Source organism: Microtus oregoni, unplaced genomic scaffold, assembly GCF_018167655.1.
Source record: "Microtus oregoni isolate MIOR12 unplaced genomic scaffold, Mior012 000029F_ref0000214, whole genome shotgun sequence".
In the NCBI taxonomy this organism is placed as follows: Eukaryota; Metazoa; Chordata; class Mammalia; order Rodentia; family Cricetidae; genus Microtus; species Microtus oregoni.
The window spans coordinates 1,031,101-1,052,296 of record NW_024543088.1 but is presented as its reverse complement, the minus strand read 5'-3'; the positions used below and the strand labels follow the sequence as shown (position 1 = coordinate 1,052,296).

Sequence of the window (21,196 nt, the reverse complement as noted above, 5' to 3'; positions counted from 1 at the left end):
GCTAATAATTCTTGTTTTAAAGAACACTTATCGAGGGCCAGGTGGGAGCTATGCGTGAGGTCCTGCAGGGCTCAGCCATGGTCACACCAGACATTCACACTGTCCCACCTCTGAGTGCTTCCCACACGGTGGTCTCGCCTTGCAGTCCATGTAGAATAGAAGCACAGCGCTGCTGCAGAACAACCGAAGTCTGTCCCACAGCCAGTAACGGAGCAGAGGGTGGGAAGCCAGAAGGGAGCAGGGCAGGTTACCTCAGGCCTCCCAAGGTTGAGAACAAGCCCCACAAAGCCAAAAGAGGACCCCATAACTCAGGGAATGATGCATCTCAGAGGACAGATTGAGCAGCCCGCGGCCCTGCCACACATCAGCACCCCAGAGTAAGCACACTGAGCCTGTGCCGCTGTCCCTCCCTGCAGAGGCCCAGATGAGGATGGAGAAGAGGACAATGCTCCAGGGCCACGGCAGGCACACGACAGCCTTTACCGAGTGCACATGCCCAGTTTGTATAGCTGCGGTAGCAGCTACGGCAGTGAGGCCAGCATCCCAGCCGCCGCCCACACCGTCAGCAATGCGCCAGTCACCGAGTACATGTGAGTTGTGACGGCTGGGAACAGGCAGAGGTAGGGCCGGGGATGGTGTGCATATGCAACTGTGGAGCCTACGGACTACCGGGCTGTCAGAGGGGATGGGGAGGCGGGGTGCAGGGCCTGTACAGCTGCAGGAAAAGGGGTGGGGGGCACTCTCACCAAGGCTGGGCAGCCAGGGCTTCAGGTGGAATGGCCATGGGGTGGCCACAGGGCCAGGTGGAGGGTGTGTGCCTTTGTGGTAGGCAGGTAACCTGGTGGGAGATGGGTTCTGACTGCCAGGGAAGCCGGCGTTCATGGAGGACTGTTCTGAGCTTGACACTATACAAAGTTAGCATGGACAGAGCTGGCCAGGCATAGGACCTGTCTGGCTCTAAGGTGGTCACACTTGTAATCCCATCACTCAGTTGGTAGGGGCAGGAAGATCGGGAATTCAAGGTTATCCTTGGCTACATAGCAAGTTTGAGGCCAGCCTGGGCTACACGAGACCCTATCTAAAACAAAATAAAACAATAAAAAGATGGGCCATTTCCCCCAGAGTAAGGACCATATGGCCCATGACCATTCACGTGCTCTCTCTCCCCTTCCACTCAGGAGCCAGAATGCCAATTTCCAGAATCCCCGCTGTGAGAACACCCCCCTCATTGGGCGCGAGTCCCCACCGCCCTCAGTAAGTCTCAGGGCAGGAGGGTGGGTGGGGAGATTCTCTGGCTTGAGGGCTCTACAGTCTGTCGCCATGGTACCCTGGTGTTGTCTCTCACAGGCTGCCTGGGCTCTTGAGAAAGCTGTGAGCCTGTAATACCAGGGCCTAAACAAATCAGACTGGGTGGGTCCTCCAGCTCTTGGCACTCTTGAGGGGCCTGGGGGTTAGCGTGGGCAATCTTGGGGTCCTGCTACCTAGCAGTCAGCCCTTGGTTCTTTCTTGAGATAAGCAGGTGGCCAGCAGGGCCCCAGTACTCTCTTCCCATCTTTACCCTGGGCTTCCCAAAGCCTCGGCGAGGCAGCTCCATCATTAGAGCCCTGTTTCTTCTTCCCTCCTTCCGTCCTCCACCCAACCCTCCATCCCTTCCTCCATCTCTCTCTCCTCCCTTCTCTTTCCTTTCTTCCATTTGTCTCTTCCCTCCCTCTCTCCCTCCCTACCTCCCTCTGTCCCTCCCTCCCTCTCCCTAAGAATCCACCCATGTCTCAGCCCCAGGCTGTTCTAACCCAGGCCTGATGTCTCTTCTAAGCCCCAAGAGTGAGCTGTAGACAAAAGAATCAGGGTGGATTTGGTGTCAAAGAGTAGGTGCTGTTGGAAATGTGGGGGCCCCTGGGGCTCCCCTGAGGACTGGGCTGTGAGGACAGGCTCTAAGAGGCTGAAGGCCGCCTTGTTTTAGGAACATCTGCAGTGTGTCTTCCACAACACCACAATGTTCCCTAGCACAGAGCTGAGCCAGGGTGCCAAGGACGTGGACCAGGAACTGTCAGGTCTCTGTGTCACACTCGACTGCCCTCACCCTTGCCCTCTGGTCTTGTGGTCCACTTGGGGCCGGCCACGCCTGGCGTTGAGGACACCCCTCTCTCTCTCTTTCTCCTGCATCCCTCCCACCCTGGGCCCTCCTAGCGCTACCTGGCTGCCCTGGACTCTGGCAGCCATGCAGGCTGGCAGTTTAAACCCATGGACAGCGCCCGAACACTGTGGTAGCTGTACCCTCAAAGAGTGACAGGTACTGACCCGCCCAGCCCCCCACCCCGCACGGCTGCCCGCCTGTACCTCCATGCCTTGCACCCTCTGCTCACCACTGTCCCCCATCCACTGTTTGGGGGACCGGAGGCCTCTGAAGTGGTCCTGAGCCCACTGCTATCACAGTGAACCCCATTCCAGGCTTGACTCTACTGTCATCAGCTGCAGGAGGCCCAGCCCATCTTGTCACTTCTACCCAGACCCTCTGTGCATCTGACCTTGGATGCAGAGCTGGGTCCCTGGGTATGTGGTCCTGCATGCTGGCCCATGCACACAGGTATACAGGTGTGCTCACATGGGTATGAACCCCTGTCCCTGTCCCAATGCCTGCTTGGGCTCCTCCAGGTCTCTGGGCTGCCATCTTCCGTCCCATCCCACCAGTGTCCCATCCCAACCTCCTGTCCCTTGTCACTGCTGCATGTCCATGGAATGACATGGCTCTGGGGCCCCTGCTGCTCCCACTGCTGCTCCACGGCCGCTGCCCGCGACCTTAACCTAGAATGTTTCAAGGAAGCACTCAGGTCCCCAGGAGCATTGTCCCTCTCATCTGGGGACTGTGAAGCCAGCCTGTGCTCCTTAGGGTGGGTGGGAGTCAGCCTGCTCAGCCTTCTGAGCAGTGGTGGCCTTTGTCCCTGATACAGGAATGCAAACCCTTTGCACACTGCCTGACATTGGCACATCCTCTGTGTGCATGCATGCACACACACACACACACACACACACACACACACGCACACACACGTACACCCCACACAGATGCACTACCCAAACCTTTACACCTGTTCTACTGTTAGGGTGGCCAAGATGTGCAGACTGTAATATGCAGAACCAGCCGTTCACCTCCATCTCAAAGCACACATCTGGAGGAGTTAGTGTCCCCATCTGAGGGGTGGGCAGAGTCACTCCAGCCTGACACTCCCCTTTCCTGGGAGCAATGGGGTTGAATGGCTGGGGGCGGGGAGGCTTAAGCCTCCTGACTCCAGTGGACTCCCCAGCAGTAGGCTGTGGCCTAGCTTCATGCAGACCTGCCCTGGGAGACCTTGTCTTGGCCCAGGGCAGAGCTCTAAAGCAGTGGCGTAGAGATGGGGTCTGTGTGGCCTTCAGGTTCTTGGCGTGTGTGATGCAATTAGGGCCTTTGAAGTAGCAAGTATCCAACTGGGGCTCTAGGAGTGGCTTAGTGACAATAAGGGACTGAATGTACTTAATTGGGAAAGGAAGCTTGCCTCTGTGGCCCAGCCTGGGTTATAGAGGCTAGCCTCCATCCTTCCCTAATCTGTACCCAGTCCTTGGTCCTGGCCCTGGGCCAGCAGCTCTTACCGTAGGATTCTGCCAACCACGCCCTGCACTGCTGTGTTCTGCCCCCCAAGGGTCGACTGTGGCTCACCCTACCAAGGCCCACATCAGTGAGGCTACTGGCTGCTCAGTCCTGCCCAGAAACCCAGCTGACCCTGCTTCCTCCCTCCCTCTCTCCTCTAGTACACCTCCAGCATGAGAGCCAAATACCTCGCCACGAGCCAGCCTCGCCCCGACTCCAGCGGCAGCGGGCACTAGACCACACACCGGCCAGCCATCTGCCCCCACGTGCCAATTGCCCCACCCTTCCTATGCCAGCACTGCTGCTTCTACCCTGCCGGACCCTCTGCAAGCTACACCAGACCAGCCCTAGGCACATCTGAAGCCCCGCCCCCACTGTCCCCACCCTGCAGGAGGCATGTAGGTGCCCAGCATGAGCTCTGGGCCAGCCTGAGAAGTGAGACTTGTGGGCACTCACCTGGACAGACACTGCCACCAGCAACCCGACCCCGCCTGCCTCCATCTCCCTCTGTCCTCTTGGGCTCTCTGAGCCCTGCTCTGTGCCAGGTGCTTCCACCCCCATGTTCCTTCCGCAGGTGGCCCTCCATGCTGTCCCCTACACTCCGGGAGTTCCCTCCCCTCCAGCTGTACCGAACCTTTCCTGGCGTTGCCCTGGCCCCTGACCCCTCTGAGGATCATTTCTCCATTCGTAGGCAGTGGAAGCCCCTGTGCCTGGTGCCCACCTGCTCGTCACTGAGTGGCCCCTTCACACACGCCCGTCTTTGCGACATCCAGCACCTGCCTTCTTTTTCCCACCCCACTTACTTGGCCCTTCCTGTCAGTTCTGAGCTGCCTCCAGGGTGGGGCTCTTCCTGCACCTTCTTCTCCCATGGTTCTCTCCCTCAGCGCCCAGCCAGCTCTCCCCAGACAGCAGGTGCCACACAGAGCCCAGGTCACTCCCTGGCCCCTCAGTGCTGGCTGCCTTCTTGGTGCCAAACCCTCTTTCCCATTCATCCCGAAGAGTGGCAGCTTCATCCGTTGGTTTTTGCACGGACCGCATTTATCATCTCCAGGGCAGTCTGGGGCATAGGAGAAGCAGGACACTGCCCACTCCCCTTCCCTCTCAGTTCCATTCTTGCCCAGGACAAGCAGCAGCGCCCTCTGGAGCCTTGAGGGCTGGACTTGAGATGGCTGTGAATGCGCCCCCAGCCTCAGGATGCCGTTGTTGGGATTAACCACTAACCTCACTCTCAGCTGCCACGGGCACTCCTGGCTGACCCTAAGTCTAGCCTGGAGCCAGGGCTAGAGTCGTCATTTCTTTGTGGGGTGCTGCCAGGGAGGGGCCAGACCCACAGGCAACTCAAGGGCCTTGAGACCCCTCCCCAGGCAGGTGCTGCCCCAGGAGGAGCATGTCCCAGGAACTGTGGACTGAAGCCCTTTGACCTCAGTCCCCACCCTGGAACACTGCTCCCCTAAGGTGCTTTTGGCTTTAGTGTGTGATGTTTGCTGTGCTTCCTGCTGTGAGGAGCCGGATCAGCTCTCAAATCAGGACCTGGAGCCTCTACCCTGGCCCAGCCAGCTAGTGGGAGCTCTGGCCTGTGGGGTGGGCAGCTATAGGGCTTGGAGCAAGCAGCATGTGTAAGGTAACCAAGGCTGGGGCCCCGTGGCAGGAGGTGGTTTACAGACCTGTGGTCCTCCGGGAGCAAACCTGGCAGCTACAGATCCCAGAACCCCAGGCTTCAGCTCTCCCCAGAGGGGAGAGCTCTGCATTCCCTTCCTTCCAACAACCCCTTTCATTGTACTGGTGTCCGGGACCAAAAGGAGTCGGCAGAGGACTCGCTGGGCCTAGGGTCCAAGTCTGGCCGTCTATAGCTCCTGAGCATGAGAAAACCTCAGTGGAGGGGACCCTGCCTTTGGCCACAACTGGGCTGGCGCCAGGAATCTACAGGGCCAGGGAGGCCCAGCTGTGGCCAGTCTGCCCCATTGTAAGTGTGTTCCTGGCCTCAGGTTCTGAGGGAGGCATGGGGTACCCCCGCCTGGGTGCCTGGGTGTGCCCTGGGGCCTCTCAGAAGCACAAATGCTGCCCCCTGGCCGTGAGCTGGCCACAAGGTGAATGTATATAGCATGAGAGGCGGGCACTGCCCGGATGTGGCTGTGAACTTGTGCTGTCTTGGGAGTCCTGACCGTCGTGTGCGTGCGTGCTCCTATCTGTGACTCTTCACTCACCGAGGCTGAAGAAAGGAAACAAGGGGATTCCTACCCTGACCTCCATGGAGGAGACGGCTCCTGCCACTGTGGTTATTGTTTTTGTTTTGTTTTCTGACTTTTGGGGTGCCCCTTGTCTCCTCAATCCCTCTAGTCCCTCCAGGGGGTGAACAGTCCAGTGCCAGCTGCCTGGGACTGGTCCCCACTCACTTTTACCCCAGGGGATCCTACAGCTCTGGTGGGTAACAAGGAAGGCTGAGCCACCAAACCAGACCCAGGTCCCTAGCCAAGCCAGGAGGGACCTGGCTGGGACAGTAACGCTGATAGGACTGATGGTCACCATGCCCCACAAACATACTGACTTCTTCTGTGAGACAGAGCTTAAGTCGCAGATCTTGGCCTGGAATAAACTCCAAACCCTCCCCTCAGTGCCCGCCCACCCACCCACCCTCTTTCACTATGCAATTCCTGGCCCCTTCCAAATGCCTGCCCTACCCAGGTCCCAACTCTGCCCAGCCCAGAAGGTGGTTAGCTCCTGGGCTAAAGGTGACCAGGGTCTCTTGTTTGTTTCGAATCATAATGATGGTGTGCCATGCCCTTCCTCATCTATATGAGTTTGTGAGATTTGCCTCCCAGTTACTGTCCCCCTGCCTGCATCTGCCCCCAGTGGATAATGTCATCTGAATTGAGCCAGCCCCAAGTTACCCCCCAGCCTCTGTAGGACCATGGCTGTGTGTTACTGTTGCTGTGTTTTTGGTTTTTTTTAAACCGGGTTTGGGGTTCAATTTTTATTTCTTTGGGGAACTTTATTTTTCTTGGCAAATAACTAAAGTTCTTGTCCATGTAATTTCTGTGATCTCTATTCAGCTTGGGTTTCATGTTTTAAAATAAACAATTTTAAGAAAAAACGGGTCTGACTTTCCTGAACTGCCTTTGAGGATCCAGAGCCATAGGCTGTACACAGGGTGACTGCCTGCAGCTCAGGCTAGGGACACAGGGCTCCTGAGTGAAGTCTGTGGGGAACCAACCATATTCAGTAGGGCCAAGATTTCATGGGTAGAGACAGGAACTTACTGGCTGGGAGGGAGCCATAGAGAGTGGCACCATCTAACCTTCATTTCAGTTGAATTGCTATAGTTGCTAAATCAGGAAGGGATCGAGGAAAGATAGAAGCAGGAGATCAATCAGCTCCGAACTGGAGTAGGGCTCCATTGAGAAGCTGGGGGTGTGACTCAGTGGTAGAGCCCCTGCCTAGAATCCCCAGAGACGGGCTGGGGTGTGACTCAGTGGTAGAGCCCCTGCCTAAATCCCCAGAGAGGGGCTTGGGTGTGGCTCAGTGGTAGAGCACCTGCCTAGAATCCCCCAGTGAGGGGCTGGGGTGCAGCTCAGTGGTAGAGCCCCTGCCTAGAATCCCCCAGGGAGGGGGTTATATGTGAAAAGCTGGGACAAGGTTCATGGAAAGCAAACGCCCATGAAGGCACTGGTTCCCCCTCAGGAGTCATGATAGGTGTATTTCTCAGAAGTCCCCAATAGTCTGTATCCAAAATGCCCAGAGGTTCCAGTGGGGTTCATGTTTCTGTTGGGGAGGAGAGCAAGCAGTGACTCTGCTAGCACCTGCTGCTTGAGCCACACTCAAAAGCCAGCACATGAACAACCCATGCGCCTTGCACCTGACTCATACCGCATCAATCTGACATTAGAAGTCTAGGAATGTGCTCGGTGGTTTGATCATTCACTTGGTATATTGTTGACCCAAGGTTCAATTCTCAGTACTACAAAGGGGGAAAAAAGGAATAAATCAGAAGTTGGGGACTATATTTAGTATCACGTGGAACTTTGAGGCCAAAACAAAGGCCTGCATTTCTTTTTATTCACCCCTAGATTCAGGGGAGGGTTTCTAGAAAGCAGCGACTCAGACCGGGGAAAATAATCAACTGTGGCCACCAGGAGGCGCCCAAGGACCATGGTGGGTAGTGGCAGAGGCACTGGATCTGAACGAACCATTGCAACTGAGTCCCTTAAACTCCATGACATCTAGGCAACCTCCAGGGTCCAATATAGAGTGCCTCTTAGTCTTGGGATCCCTTCCAGACAAGTGTCTATGTAATCGGGCAGCAAGCAGGGTTGGTGATATTTTATATATTTTCTCCCTCTCTTGTTTTACTTATTTTAATATTTTTATGTTATGTGTATGGGTGTATTGCATGCATGCAGTACCCACAGAGGCCCAAAGAGGGCGTCAGGTCAGATATCCCACCATTCGAATGCTGGGATTTGAGCCTGGGTCCTCTGAAAGAGCAACCAGTGCTCTTAATCACCGAGCCAACTCTCCAAACTCTGTTTGACAAAGTCCAGGCTGGTCTTGAATTCTATGTAGCCAAGGATGGTCATGTGGTGCTGGGGATTGAACCCATGACTTTTCTTTGTGCTTGGCAAGCATTCGACCAACTGAGCCGCATTGCCAGCCCTGGTGTGCGTGTGTGCACAACTTTGTATATGTGTGTGTGTGTGATGATAGTAGAAGTGGGACTATCTGTGCAAAGCAGAATGATGATCCAAGAGGAGGAGGAGACAGTAGAAGGGGTGGGTATGGTCAGAGCATGTGATGAATGGGGCTATTTTTATGAAATTAATTACTGTAAACAATGAAAATACAGCAATAAAAAAAGCATCAAAAGACCAATGAGATGACTCAGCTGGCTACGGCATTTGCTAAGTTTAGTCCCTGGGTCCTACGAAGTGGAAGAACCTATATCTGTAGGTAGTCTTTGCCTGTATGCATGCCTTTGCACCACATGCATACCCGGTGCCTGCAGAGGTCAGAAGAGGGTGTTACATCCCTTAAGACTGGAGTTACAGCCGGTGTGAGCAGCCATGTGAGTGCTGGGACTCAAACCTGGGTCCTCCGCAAGAGCAGCCAGTGCTCTTAACCGCCAAACCATCTCTCCAGCCCCATTATTATTATTATTATTATTATTATTATTATTATTATTATGCCAATCATCAAAAGGAAAAAAGTGAGTTTTTTTGGGGGGGGGGTCAAAAAAGTAGAACTTGGGTCAGGTGGGCATAGGAGAATAGGAGAGTGTGCCACAGGCCTGGCCGATAAGTCTTTTGAACTGCTGTCTGCTCTGAGCCTCCTGCTTCCTCCCGAGACTTCAGGCCCAGAAGTCAGGGAGAGCAGGCTGAGGAAACACAGTGGACTCTTGATTCTGACATCAGAGGTCAGGGCCATTTCTGGCAGGGAGAGTGTGGAAGTCTCGGGTCCATTGCTCATTGCTCTTCTCAGACTGCTCCTGACCATCTCCACACAAACCCCACTCTGGGGTGGCTTTGTCTGGGCTGTGCCACGCTCACACACACACACACACACACACACACACACACACACACGCACACACTCATGTTAACTGACTTTTGCTCATACTCTGTGGTTTTGGCCTTCCGGCTCCAGCAGTGAGGCACCTCTTCCAGGAAGTCAGCCCTGCTGACCCCAGTGGGGAGGGAAGTTCAGAGAGGGAAGTTGAAAACATCAACCCCACCCTGCAGCCCTCCCCCAGACCCAGCTCAGCTAGTCCTTGCCACTGCTCCTACCACTCAGCATGAGAGAGGAAGCTGGGGACTGAGGCTGCATTCAGCACCCTCCCTGACACCCTATAACTTGCAATTGCAGTTCGACTTTTATTGGGGGGGCACATCGTTCTGCAGGTAGCCTAGGCTGGTCTTGGACCCTCGCAGTCCTGCCTCTGTCTCCCAAGTGCAGAGAGTGCAGTCATGAGCCACTGGGATACTTGGCTTGCAGTTTTACTTTTGGAAGCTCTCCATGAAGGGTGGTTTGGGACAGGACCCCTGACTGGGCCCCTCCTGGTGCTCTCAGCCTGGGTTGCTCACTCACCTGGAGGAGAAAAATGAGTTCCTTCCCTGCCTGAGTAGCTGACCTAAGAGGAGGACTCTTGCTCAGACCTGCATGGAAGTGGGCCTTAGAAATAAACTTGCAGCCAGTTGGTAGGGCATGCCTTTAAACCCCAGCTGTAGCTCTGAGTTCGAGGCCAGCCTGGTCTACAAGAGAGTTTCAGGATAGCCAGGGCTACATAGAAAAACCCTGTCTCAAAACCCCCACCCAGAATTAAACAAACAAACAAATAAATAAATAGGTTGGCTTGCTTCCCTTCTGAGGAAAAAGCTGACCTGGTCAGCTACATGGGAGAAGTAGTTGAGGCTACTGGCTATGCCCTTCCTGGGCTCCTTCCTACTTGGCTCCGGTTTCTCAGATACCTCACTTTGTAGCCCAAGCTAGCCCTGATCTCATGATCCTCCTGCCTCAGCCTCTAATACTAGGGTAAGAGACCTCTGCCACTTCACGGGGTTCCCACCATGCTCCTTGCTGCTACCATGTCCCTCCAGGATCAGGATCCACTATGATGAAAACCTTTGACTCCATTTCAATTCCAGTGGGAACCCAACCCTGGCTGAGGCCCCCACTCCATGCCCACCAGGCCAGTGTAGCCGTTGTGCCTTCCAGCTCTGTGTGGAGGCTGATGCCAACTGCAGGAGACTCTGTGAGGACCAGGGTAGAGGGCAACAGGCCTCTGACTCATCCGGGCAGGAAGGAGGCCCACAGACTGTTCCACCATGACCTTTCCACCCCCTAGCAAATGTCAGCTTCCTCATCCATAAGTGGGGCCCTGAGCCACCACCACCAGGCACGACATGCTGAAGACAATGGCCACGGCTGAGGGTCCTCTCTTCCCATCCCCTACTCCAAAATCTGCAGGCCTTAAAAAGTCAAACTGCAGGGCCAAGGTGGGGGTCAGGATCTGGCCAGGTGCCCCGCAAGGCAAGAGCGGTTACGAGCATGGTCATGCCCCGCCTCGCTTGCGGGTGCTGAGCCATTGGGCTAAGTTTCTGGTGGAGTGGGAAGGGGCAGATCTCTAATCAGGGGTGGGGTAGGGAAGGAGGCAGAGGACACAGAGGTGCCCAGTAGTGAGGACAGAGTTCCAGGTGAGCCTGGATCCAGGTCAGAGCAGGCAGGCACCTGCAAAGGGGCAGTAGGTGGCAGACACCAGTCTGCCAGCCTCAAGGAGCTACACTGTAAAGAGGAAGCAAGACCACAGGAAGGGGGTAGGGTGGGGAATCCCCGTGCTCAGCCACCCTCCCTCCCCACCCTTCGTGGCTGGATTTGAGGAAGCGCCCTGGAGAACCTCAGAAAAATAGGCGTCCTCACCAGCTCCGCTTGCGCCCATCCCCAGAGGATACCTCCAAACTTGACAGATGCGAGGCAGTGTTGGCAAGGTTAATATGTCACCGAGATCTAGGGACTGTCAGCCTGGCTGCCTGACCTAGGGCACACTGAATTAACCTGCTTTGAGTCATAGTTTTCCTGTCTGCAAAATGGGTCTCTGGCTAGCCCACCATAGCCACTGTCCCTCCTGCAGGAAGAGCTGCACTCCTAGCTGTCACCAGCAGTATTAACAAAGGCACCACGACCTTAACAGACCTGAACAAGCAGCTACCTCCATCAGCTCTGCCCAGCCCCCCTCCTCCCATCATGGTGGCCACTCACCAGTGACAAACCTGCATGGAGCTGTTCACTCTCACCCATTTTTAACGCCAAGCTTCCCTCCCCAATAGTCGGCTTGTAGGATGCCTATCAACCACCTTCTCCATGGCATGAGCCAGCTTCCCCTGCCCTCATCTGAGTGTCCCCTGGAGTGACCTTGATGGACGGGTGGCTCAGACCCAACTCCCAAGCAAGACTGAGGCCCCTGGGGTTGCTGCAAAGAGCACCTTTATTCAGCGGAAGGACGTCACCATGGCAACAACACATCAATTCCCTGAGAGCTTTTCCCTTATCATCATTAGCTTGCCTAGCTAAGGTCTTTGCAAAAAGAACATAGAACGCAGCCCATGGGGTGGGGTGAGGTGAGCCTTGGGGTGCTGGGGAGGATGGTGGGGGAGAGCAGGATTCCAGATACTGGAAAGCATAAATACAGTACTAAGGCATTCATGGTCCAGCTTTCCAAAGACCAAGCCTGTTTGGCTTCTGCTTTTTTCTGATCCACAGAAAAGATAAAATAAGACCCTCTCCAGCCCACCCAGAAAACAACCCCCCTCCCTTCACACCCACCCTTCCCATCTCAAGAAACAGCACAGTAAAAAAATACTGTCACAATATTTACAGGCACACCCACTATGGGTGACTTTCTCTCTACTTTGGAGAGGAGATAAAATTCATAGCTCTGAACTCCCTAGTGTGGGAGACAAAGATAGGACCTCAAGGGGTGGGGCTGAAGACTTCACCCCACCCTGGAGGGCTGGAAGAGAAGCACTGGGTCACCTGAACGGTCACTGGCAGTGCCCAAGCTAGAAGGAGGGCCCCAGGCCTTTTACTACCTAAACCATTTTCCCTAGCACTGGGCATGGCTCAGCTGACAGGGAAGGTTTCAGGTAGGTGCTGGCACCCCAACTTAAGAGACAGTGCTATAAGACAGCACCCATGTACCCCTGAGGGGAGCCCTGAGGCCTCTCCCCACACTGCAGAGATCCAAACACAGATCCCACAGAACTGCCCTTGGAGTGGGTCTCAGAATGTAGAAAAGATAGTTAGGGACAGACAGGCCACTCCCTGAAGAACACGACTGCCCAGCAGTCTGCAACATGAGTGGGCACACCACAGAAACACACAAATATAGACACACACACACACACATACACACAGCCCTGAAGAGCCTCGTACACCAAGGTCAGGACACAAACAGGGGTCCCTGGGCCCTTTGGATACCAGGGGCGCCCAGGGACAGGGTCTCAGCCACAGCTGTTAGAAAATGGCGGTGCGGGGACACCAGGGTGTATCCGGGTACAGGTGGCAGTGGACAGAGCGGAACCTGTAGGGAGAGAGCAGAAGACTGGTCTGTGTGGGGTAGGGGTACCATGCACCCTCTGGGAGTCCCAACAGCACCAGTGAGGTTCCTGGGGGTATTTAGTGACCCTCCGCAAGCCCTTACCTGGATGGGTCAGCCTCCACCGAGAAGGGTCCCTTGATGTGCACTGCGTTCCGCTTGTTTTCAAACATGCCATAGCTCAGGGTTACCTGCATTGGGAGCAAGGGAGAGATGCTGGATGGGTGGCAGTCTGCCTGGCTAGCTGTTCCCTCGACAAACTCATCCTTGGGCCAAGGACACCTGCCTCTGCCCACCTGGGGATGAAGTCCAGGGGGAGGACCTTCAACTATGAACAAGACAGAGCAGGTGTGTCCCCTCAAAGAGCAGAATCAGCAATTTAAAAGAGTCTATATCACAGGCGGATGGAGCTCTGTGAGTTCAAGGCCAGCCTGGTCCACAAAGCAAGTTCCAGGACAGGCTCCAACGCTACAGAGAAACCTTGTCTCAAAAAAAAAAAAAAAAAAAAAAAAAAAAAAAAAAAAAAACACAGGGGGGAGTCTACTTCACTATTTTTTGAGGAATTGAAGATTAAACTCGGGTGGCTCATACATGCAGGTAAGAGCTCTACCATTGAGCGACAGCCCCAGCTCTGAGCCAGCAGCTCAGGACAGATGTGACTCCTGTTAAAACAGTGACCCTGTTCTACAGATGTAATGGGGAAAGTTCTTGTCTAGCGTACCAAAGCCCTGGTTCTTTCCCCAACACCTGTACTCCTAGCCCAGGGAGGTGGAGGCAAGAGAATCAGGAATTGAAGGTCAAGGTCATCCTCAACTACGAGTCAACTTCAAGGCTAGCCTGGAATACAGGAGACCCATACACACACACACACACACACACACACACATATATATGTACATTATATATACATATATGTATATTGTGTGTGTGTGTGTGTGTGTGTGTGTGTGTGTGTGTCCCTAAATGACACTGAGCCAGATATGGTAGCACACAACTGAATCTTAGCATACGGGAGGCTGAAGCAAGAGATCACTGGTTCAAGGCCAGTTTTGGCTACGTAGTGAAACCCCCAATCTCAAACAAAAACAAACAAGGAAGGAAGGAAGACTGTCCCTTCTGGCCCTGTTGAGTTCACTCCTTGGCCATCCAGGCCTTCGGGAGGCATGCCCACCTGCTCGTGGAGCTCGGTTGTGGGCACTTGCTGCAGATTCTCCAGGTGGGAGTGGAAGAGACCGCTCCGGATGAGGGGCACTCCCAGCAGCGCTTCCACAATATAGCCAATGGTGCAGTCGTCGGGGAGCCGGATGCGCTCAGCTGTGCTCATGAAGTGTCCCCCACTGCAAGAGGGAAGGGCCCAGGGGACAGTAAGAGGAGGCTGAAGCCAGCAGCTGGGGAGAGGGTAGACAAGACCTTGCCAAACGGGGCTCCCTCCCTCTATGAACCATAATTCTTCCCTGCCAAAGGGTTTCATCCAAGGGTGCTCTAGGCAGGGCAGAGGTGGGGGAGTGGCTGTAAACACAGCTGCATTTGGATACCTAGTGGAGGAGTGGGCAGCTGGGAGAGGATGGCCCACCAAGCCAGGCCCTGCAGTGGGGCGCCCAGGACCACAAATGAACACCCTGCTGTGTGGGATGGTCTTACACGTGCAGAGGGCACTCACCTGGCCCATGGGGCCATCTTTAGGGCTAGCCCTCGGCTGATACAAAAGCCAGCTCCTCCGGTGGCGAACCAAAAGTGGACAGGTCGCTGGGGGAAGCGAGATGGCTGTCAGGAGACTCCTGGATCCCACCAGGTGGCAAAGAAGGCTCAACCCCCTTCCCCTAACAGCAGGGATGATGTCGGGAGACACTCACCACCTTGTGCTCGCTGACCCGCTCTGTGGCCTGGATGGGCCGGTCCAAACTGGGTTTGCCAAGGTACACATCCTGAGTGTGGGGATAGCTGGCCAGCAGCCGTAGCAGCGCCCTGAGGTTCACGTAGTTGTCATCATCCACATGGCAGAACCACCTGAACACAAGGCAGGATGGTGTCAGAGGACTGGACTGCCAGGCTGCCAGGGAAGGGGTATGGATGGGACCCGGTGGGGAAGGGAAGAACTCACTTCTTCCCTGACTCGATGAAATGGTCGTACTCAACGGCCATCTTGCAGGACAGAGCCTGGCGGCTATGCGCGGCAGAGCAGTTGGTGAGGACCACGTTGCCTGTGGACAGGGAGGGTTGTCAGCAGGCCCGGGGAGCACAGCAGTAGGCTCTTTTCCAACTGCCTCAGACTTTACCCCCAGTCCACCCCCTTCCCAGGGTAGCCGCCCCTGCCCATTCATTCAACCAGCTTCCCCCCCCCCCCCCCCCCCCCCGCCCAGTACTGGCCACCTGTTGCTGCCTGCAGGACTCAAAAGGTCCCCAGAGGATTGAAAGGGGCTCCTCTGCATAAGAATTGGGGGCCCTAGGAGTGGCGGAGCAGGGCAGGAAGCAAACCAGCAGAGTAAACTGGCTCCTGAGCCCAGTGACTGGTGACCTCTGAAGGTGACCTCTGAACCCCAGGGTGCCTCAGGGGAAGAAGTTGACTAGAATCAGGTCCACCTTTTCCTCGCCCCAAGTCTGGGACACACCTGTGAGCTTGCTCAGAGCTTCGTCCTCCCCATCTGTGAAGATGAATGTCTGCAAAAAGAGACAGGACTTGAGTTTGCAGCTCCAAGTCCCCCACCAGAGCCACAGTCAAGACATCCTGGAGTGCCCTCAGCTGTAGGTCTTATACTCCCACCCCCTCCACCCTGCACAACAGCCCGAATTCTTCACTGCACATAGAATGTGTTCAAGTGTCCAGGGTGAGTGGCAGCTGGGCCCAAGGTCGCCAAAGGCAGCAGGGAGGCACGAGCCAGGTGGGGTGTCCCACCCACCCGCCAGGTAAACGGGCTGCAGCTAATCCTCCCGCCAACTTGTGCACCTGGCGGGGCACACACCCTTATTGACACAACCTGCCTGCCCGCCCAGCCTGCAGGCTTTCCGAGCTGTGTGTGTGTGTGGGGGGGGGGGGGGGAGGGATAGGAGGAGGAGGTCGGCTTTGGGAAGCTGAGCTTCACTCAGTAGGGTCGGGGACAAAGGCCTCTGCTGGGCTGCTGCCAAGCCCTGGCAGACAAAGGGCCCTGGAGGGAGGGTGAATCACCAGCCATTGTCCGCCAGCTTTGTCCTGGGCTGGACCAGCCTTAACTCTGCCGAGTTAAGCAGGAGTGGCCCGGCTGTCATTTCCATACAGCTGGCCTAGTTAACTGGGCCGGCTGGGCTAGAGGTCCCATACACGGGATATGGGTAAGACCATTGGCCATGCAGTACTTTGGCCTGCACCTCCTGCTGCGCCCTATAGGGCAGGTTCCCCCAGCCACAGCAGCCAGCCAGGTTCTGAGAAGTCACTGGTGGCCACTGTGGTAGTGGCAGAAAAGAACTCCTGTTCCCAGGCCCGCAGTAGGGCATCCAAGCACTCAGCCCAACTTAGAAGAGGAAAAAACTCTTCCCAGCTCACTGAAGACCTTGCCCAAGGACCACAGCCAAGACTCCACCTGGCGCGGCACAGGGCCACCCCCTGCCAGGATTACTTTGCGGAAGAGGGGGGGGGGCGCCGGGGCGGGGCCAGGAGCTGCCGGCGCCCGCCTGGGCCCGTCAGCACACGGGAAGGAATGTTCCTTCCTCCGCCGGCCCGCCCAGCGCGTGCCGCCTGCCGCACCCTGGCATGGCAGAGTGCAACCCCGGGGCGGCTGGGGGATGCTCAGCAGAGGCAGCAGTCCAACCCCCCTCCCAAACCACCAATCCTCCCTTTCCTTTTGTGCACAAAAGGGTCCCAAGGAAACCCGGGTGTGTGCAAGCCTGGAGGTCAGCATTTACCTCAGTTACCCAAGGAACTAACCACCCCAGGCCTGAAAGGGTGGCACACCATGCCCTGAGCGGCCCCAGTTCTTTGCCCAGGCTGACCAAATGCCTGGATGCTCACTCCAGTGAGGCCCCGGGTAGGAGAGCAAAAGGTGAGACCTATATCATCTGCAAGCATGCACCTCTCCCTCCAGGGCTCTGCAGACACCCAGGGCAGCCCACACGCACAGACTCGCACCCACCCCCCCTGCACCCCAGCATCTCAGCCCAGGAATGCCGTGGGAGGTGCAGCGGGCTGGCCTGTGCAGACGCTGCTGCTGGATTAAAAGGAAAATGCTTTCTTAATGAGATCAAGAGAGAGGCCTGTTCTCCCGCGCTTCGCTGGTGTCCTAAAAACCCAGCCCAAGGCTACGGAGATTAAAGTCACCTTTGTTCAGTTGTGTGTAGGGGGGGCAGTTTGCAGGAGGCCCGCTCTGTCTTTGAGGCAGAGCTGTGGGTGCTCCCCCTACTGTCTCCCCAGTACAGGGAAATCAGGAGAGGAGGGGGCAGGGGCTGCACCTGTGGATATCACTCAGCCCCCAGAAACACTCTAAAGTGGGTATAACACAGCCCGCCTGTGCAGAGCCAAGTTCTAGGAATGGACTCCTCCTAGTGTCCCGAGGAGGTGGGTGCCATCTCCTCCTTGGTATGCAGTGAAGAGACCAGAGGACACCAGTCTGTGACCATACTCAGGAAGAAATAATGCCTTTCAGGGACTCACATCTCCCAACATCCCCCACCAAAACTTCCCAAAAGAAGGACCATCAGGGCAGTGAGGGCAGCCCAACTGGTGAGGGCAGGCAAGGGGGTGGGGGAGAGACACACAGGAAGCAGCATTGTTCCTGGAGCTGAGATTCAAAGAAACACAGGATGCCAAGTTCTGCCCCAGCCATTGTGGCTGTGGCGGTGGCAGCCTGCAGCCTGGCGCACTCCTTAGTGGTGGGGGAGGAGCAAGCAGGCCAGAGGCCAGGCGGCCCTGCCTGTCCCCCACTGACCAGCTTCTCCACTTCTCCAAAGGTTGCCGGCTCTTTTGTACAACCCCACAATCGTGCTTGGTGCCAAGATTGCCCGTCCTGGGCCATAGGACTCTGGTTCAGATGGAACAACCTCCTCTTTCTCCTCTTCTTCCTCCTCTTTCTCCTCTTCCTCCTCCTCCTCCTCCTCCTCCTCCTCCTCCTCCTCCTCCTCCTCCTCCTCCAAGAAGCCCTCTTCCCATTCATACTCAATGTAATCTAATGCAGCCTCTCACCTTCCAGCTGCCCTGACCAGACAGAAGAGCCACCCTTTGCTACAGGTTCCATTGACCCTTGTCCATAGCACACCAAAAGGAGATTTTGTTTGCCATGTGCACATCAGCTGACCATGGGGGTCAATCCAGTCTTTTCTGGGTAGAGGGGACCCCTACTCTGAATGACTTCAGGGATCACCACAAGCCTCCAAAGTTACATAGTCCACTTTATGGAATGCCTTAATGGAAAGACAATCATTTCCCTTTTCAAGGAGTAAGAGGCTGAGGGTCAAAGACCCTAGGGTTTTTTCCAGATCGCATAGCCCAACTGAGACTTTTTTCTCGGTCCTTTCTGCCAGAGAAAGTGCCTGAATCCCAAAATGAGAGTTTTTCAGAACTAGTGCTGGCCCAGAGGGGGATAGATGCTATCCAATACCACACAGCAGGAAGGTTAAATGCAGGGGGTGGGGGTGCCCTGGCTCAGAGATCGTGCCCCACGAGGGCTGTCATTCAGGGTTGGGGGGGAGGACAGAGGTCCCCTCATCGCCAGGCAACCTGAGTGGCCAGCACGCCAGCCAACGGTTCCCATGGAGTGCATAGCAGTACACAAGAGGCCGACGCCTTTCTCGGTTGGAGAAAGGGGCTTTGTTGCCTTGCCCAAGGGGCCGGCGTGAGAGCAGCCTAGCGCTGGGAATCCTAACGGCAACGCAGCCAAACAAAACCCATGGCCCCCGCTGCCCCCTCCCGAAGGCCTGCTGAGCCCCTGGGAAAGGGACGCCTCATTCTCAGGATGCTGCCGTGGGGTTCTCAGGGCCCCTCTCTGACCAAGACTAGATAGGAGCCTGTCCTCTTAACCTCCTTTCTGTCCTAAAACAGAGCCTAGCCAAGTTTGATGGCCCTGGCTCCCTGGGGCTGGAGCAGGAAGGAAAATGAACCTTCATCTTCACACCAAATACCCAGTGCTTCCCCCGCCACACACACACACTTAGAGTGCACTCTGCTCTCCCCGCCCCAACGGTCCTGCCGTAGCCTCCAGGGAGATTTTCAAAGTGGGGTGTGTCTTTTAATATGTGTATGAAGTTGATGTCTAACTGGGGGGAGCTCGGCTGCTAAAGACACGGTTCGGCACAAGCCTGGAGAACCAGCACCTTATTTCTTTCAGTATATCTGGGGTCCGGGGGTGCTACTCTTCTCCTTCCCTTCCCTCCCTTCCCTCCCTTTCAAGGGAAGTACCCCCTAACCAGGAAGAAGGGGATCAGTTCAGAGTGGAGAGGATCCAGGATGGAGCTGTGCCAATTTGTTTGGAAAAGTTTGGAAACAAATAAGACCATTCACCCCAGGGTTTAGGGGAAGCATCACAAGGCCAACCCCAAGCTGGAGGCTACTCATCCAGACCTAGAGCATGTGGCTGGGGTGACCCTGGCAACACGGGAGGAAACTTCCAGGGCTGTAAGGCAAAGTGGGCCCCAGTAGCCGCACATGGATGGGTCAGATTAATGCCATCGCTTCCCAGATAGACCCAAAGCTACAAATGCAGTCAGAGCGGCTATGGACAGAGGGTAATCCCTACTCCATCCTCCTGCCCAGACCGCGCGGGGTCTCACCATCTCCTTGTGGCGCGAGATCCAGGTCTCGAACAACAGGTCGAGACGCGCGCGGTGAAACTTTCTGGTGGTCTTGACCGCGATGAAGACGTCGCGGGGAGACAAGACCTCGGCCGGGGGACGCGGGTGGCCGTCGGCCGAGCGGGAAGCAACCCCGGGCGGTGGATCCGCGTCTCTGCGCGCGCGAGTGAGTAGACTAAAGTATTCGGAGAGGCTATGCACCTCGCGCGCGAGGGATCCGGGCTCCGCGGCCGCCCTAGACCCGGAACCCGGAGCCGCCCCAGCGGAGCCGGCCAGACTGCGCAGCGCGCGGCGTCCACGCTCGGCTGGTACTGGTGTCGGCGGCGGGTCGGCCGTGAGCACCAGGAGGCAAGCCAGCAGCGCTCCCGCCAGCGCCAGCAGCAGGCGCCGACCGCAGCGCTGAAGCATAGTGGCCGGCGGCCGCACGTTGTGCCCTCCCAGTGCCAGCTGGTCCGGCTGCCCGAGGCTCCCGGTCCAGCTGCGCGCCTCTACTTCCAAGCGCTCTTAAACCTCTCCTGTCGGCCACGCCCCCGCGCTCTTATTGGCTGCTATCCTGGGGGCGTAGTCTCTAGGGCCCTCGCTCGCTCCCACGTGGGACATAGACGGGGTCGGCGAGCTGGGAACGACCCAGCTGGGGCACCCACGGCACCAGCCCCCTTTACGCAGGAGCACGTCCGGCCCGCACCTTGTCACCCTCCTGAGCTACTCTGGGCCACACCCAGGCTGACCAACGCCCGCCACGGCTGCACGTGAGGGACGCTCCCCACACACACACCCACCCCCGGCGCTGGGACCTGGGTGATAGGACCCGTGCTCCTCCTCGGGCGACATCCTTAGCTTCTCGCTATGCACTTCCTGTCCCCGAGCAGGCTTCCTTCCCTGGGGACCGTGCTGACAGAGCCAAAGTGATGGCCTGCGGGGTGTCCTTGAGCGATTAGTTCTGGGCTGCCCCTACGGACACCTGTACCTTAAGTGTGGACCTGAGGTTCAAGTAAGAAGGTACCTGTAATCAAATTCTACATACCACCCCCCAGCAGGCCTGTCCTGGCATCATGTTGCTATATGGGGAGGGTTGGTCTCCAAAAACCTCAGGCGCCCTGTGGCGAGCAGACACTCTGGCCGCCCCTTCCCTTGCGGGATGAAAGGCTACCTTCTGTTCCATTTGGTTCCTCCGCACTCCGACCAGATGTGACCCAGCTGTGCGCCCTCCCAGCCCCGCCTCCCCGGCACACGGCCCCCTTCCCACGGGCGGGGGCCTTGCCTGCTCCCAGCACGAGCGGGGGCGGCAGGAATGCGAGCCTGATGGTAGGGTGAGAGGCAACGGGTCCGGAAGTGGCCAAGGGTCCCCGGAGTGGGATTAGGGTCCGAGCCCACTGCTTCTTCCGGGAGCGCAGCTGGGGGCGGCTCTCCGCCTGGCTGCCCCTGGGTCTGGTTGGCTTCAGTTTCCGTGTCCCCTTCCAAAGGAAGTCTGAGCCAACCCTGCCACCACGGATAAACCGCTGTTCCTTCTGTCGCCGATTCCCGAGCCCTTATAATTAAGACTGGAGTGGCATTTTTAGTTATTTATATACCGCACTCTCTTAATGTTCCTCTCCAAGAATGTCAACATAAGGCTGGATCTCAGGCTGGATCAGGTACTCTGAAAAAACTTTTTGAAGGGGCTAGCCAGATGGCTCAGTGGGTAAAGGCAGCTGCTACCGGGGCAGCCGATTTGACTTTGTTTCCCAGGATCTACATGG

The 21,196-nt window shown here is 56.4% G+C and overlaps 2 protein-coding genes across 5 annotated transcripts in view; one reads left to right on the top strand and one right to left on the bottom strand.

Moving 5' to 3' along the window:
- Positions 1 to 6,713, top strand: part of LOC121465001 (protein tweety homolog 3) — a 28,726-nt gene extending 22,013 nt beyond the window's left edge. Inside the window, exons 12-15 of one of the 3 annotated variants that reach the window (XM_041678154.1) lie at positions 417 to 590; positions 1,179 to 1,254; positions 2,188 to 2,290; positions 3,784 to 6,713. In XM_041678154.1, the coding sequence (XP_041534088.1) occupies positions 417 to 590; positions 1,179 to 1,254; positions 2,188 to 2,268 (331 nt within the window). In that variant the 3' untranslated portion in view covers positions 2,269 to 2,290; positions 3,784 to 6,713. The remainder of the gene's footprint in view (positions 1 to 416; positions 591 to 1,178; positions 1,255 to 2,187; positions 2,291 to 3,783) is intronic. The other 2 variants (XM_041678155.1, XM_041678156.1) reach the window with 2 other exon arrangements.
- A 4,863-nt stretch (positions 6,714 to 11,576) lies between these two features.
- LOC121464623 (beta-1,3-N-acetylglucosaminyltransferase lunatic fringe) lies at positions 11,577 to 19,950 on the bottom strand. Of its 2 annotated transcripts, none has more exons than XM_041677651.1 (8): positions 19,437 to 19,950; positions 15,314 to 15,362; positions 14,806 to 14,905; positions 14,558 to 14,711; positions 14,365 to 14,450; positions 13,876 to 14,041; positions 12,810 to 12,895; positions 11,577 to 12,689 (listed from the first exon to the last, which is right to left on the bottom strand). In XM_041677651.1, exons 1-8 carry the CDS (start codon positions 19,863 to 19,865, stop codon positions 12,623 to 12,625), a joined length of 1,137 nt encoding a protein of 378 aa, XP_041533585.1. In that variant the 5' UTR covers positions 19,866 to 19,950; the 3' UTR covers positions 11,577 to 12,622. The 2 variants fall into 2 exon arrangements, with proteins under 2 accessions (XP_041533585.1, XP_041533586.1); XM_041677652.1 differs by having other exon boundaries at positions 14,561 to 14,711.
- Positions 19,951 to 21,196: the final 1,246 nt, after the last annotated feature.

Excerpts from the sequence above, each read along its gene's own strand:
- LOC121464623 (XM_041677651.1), bottom strand. The coding sequence starts at position 19,865 with ATGCTTCAGCGCTGCGGTCGGCGCCTGCTGCTGGCGCTGGCGGGAGCG. Across the intron at positions 14,712-14,805 it reads TTCATCGAGTCAGGGAAGAA|GTGGTTCTGCCATGTGGATG; the intron begins GTGAGTTCTTCC and ends CCTTGTGTTCAG. Across the intron at positions 14,042-14,364 it reads AAGATGGCCCCATGGGCCAG|TGGGGGACACTTCATGAGCA; the intron begins GTGAGTGCCCTC and ends TCCCTCTTGCAG.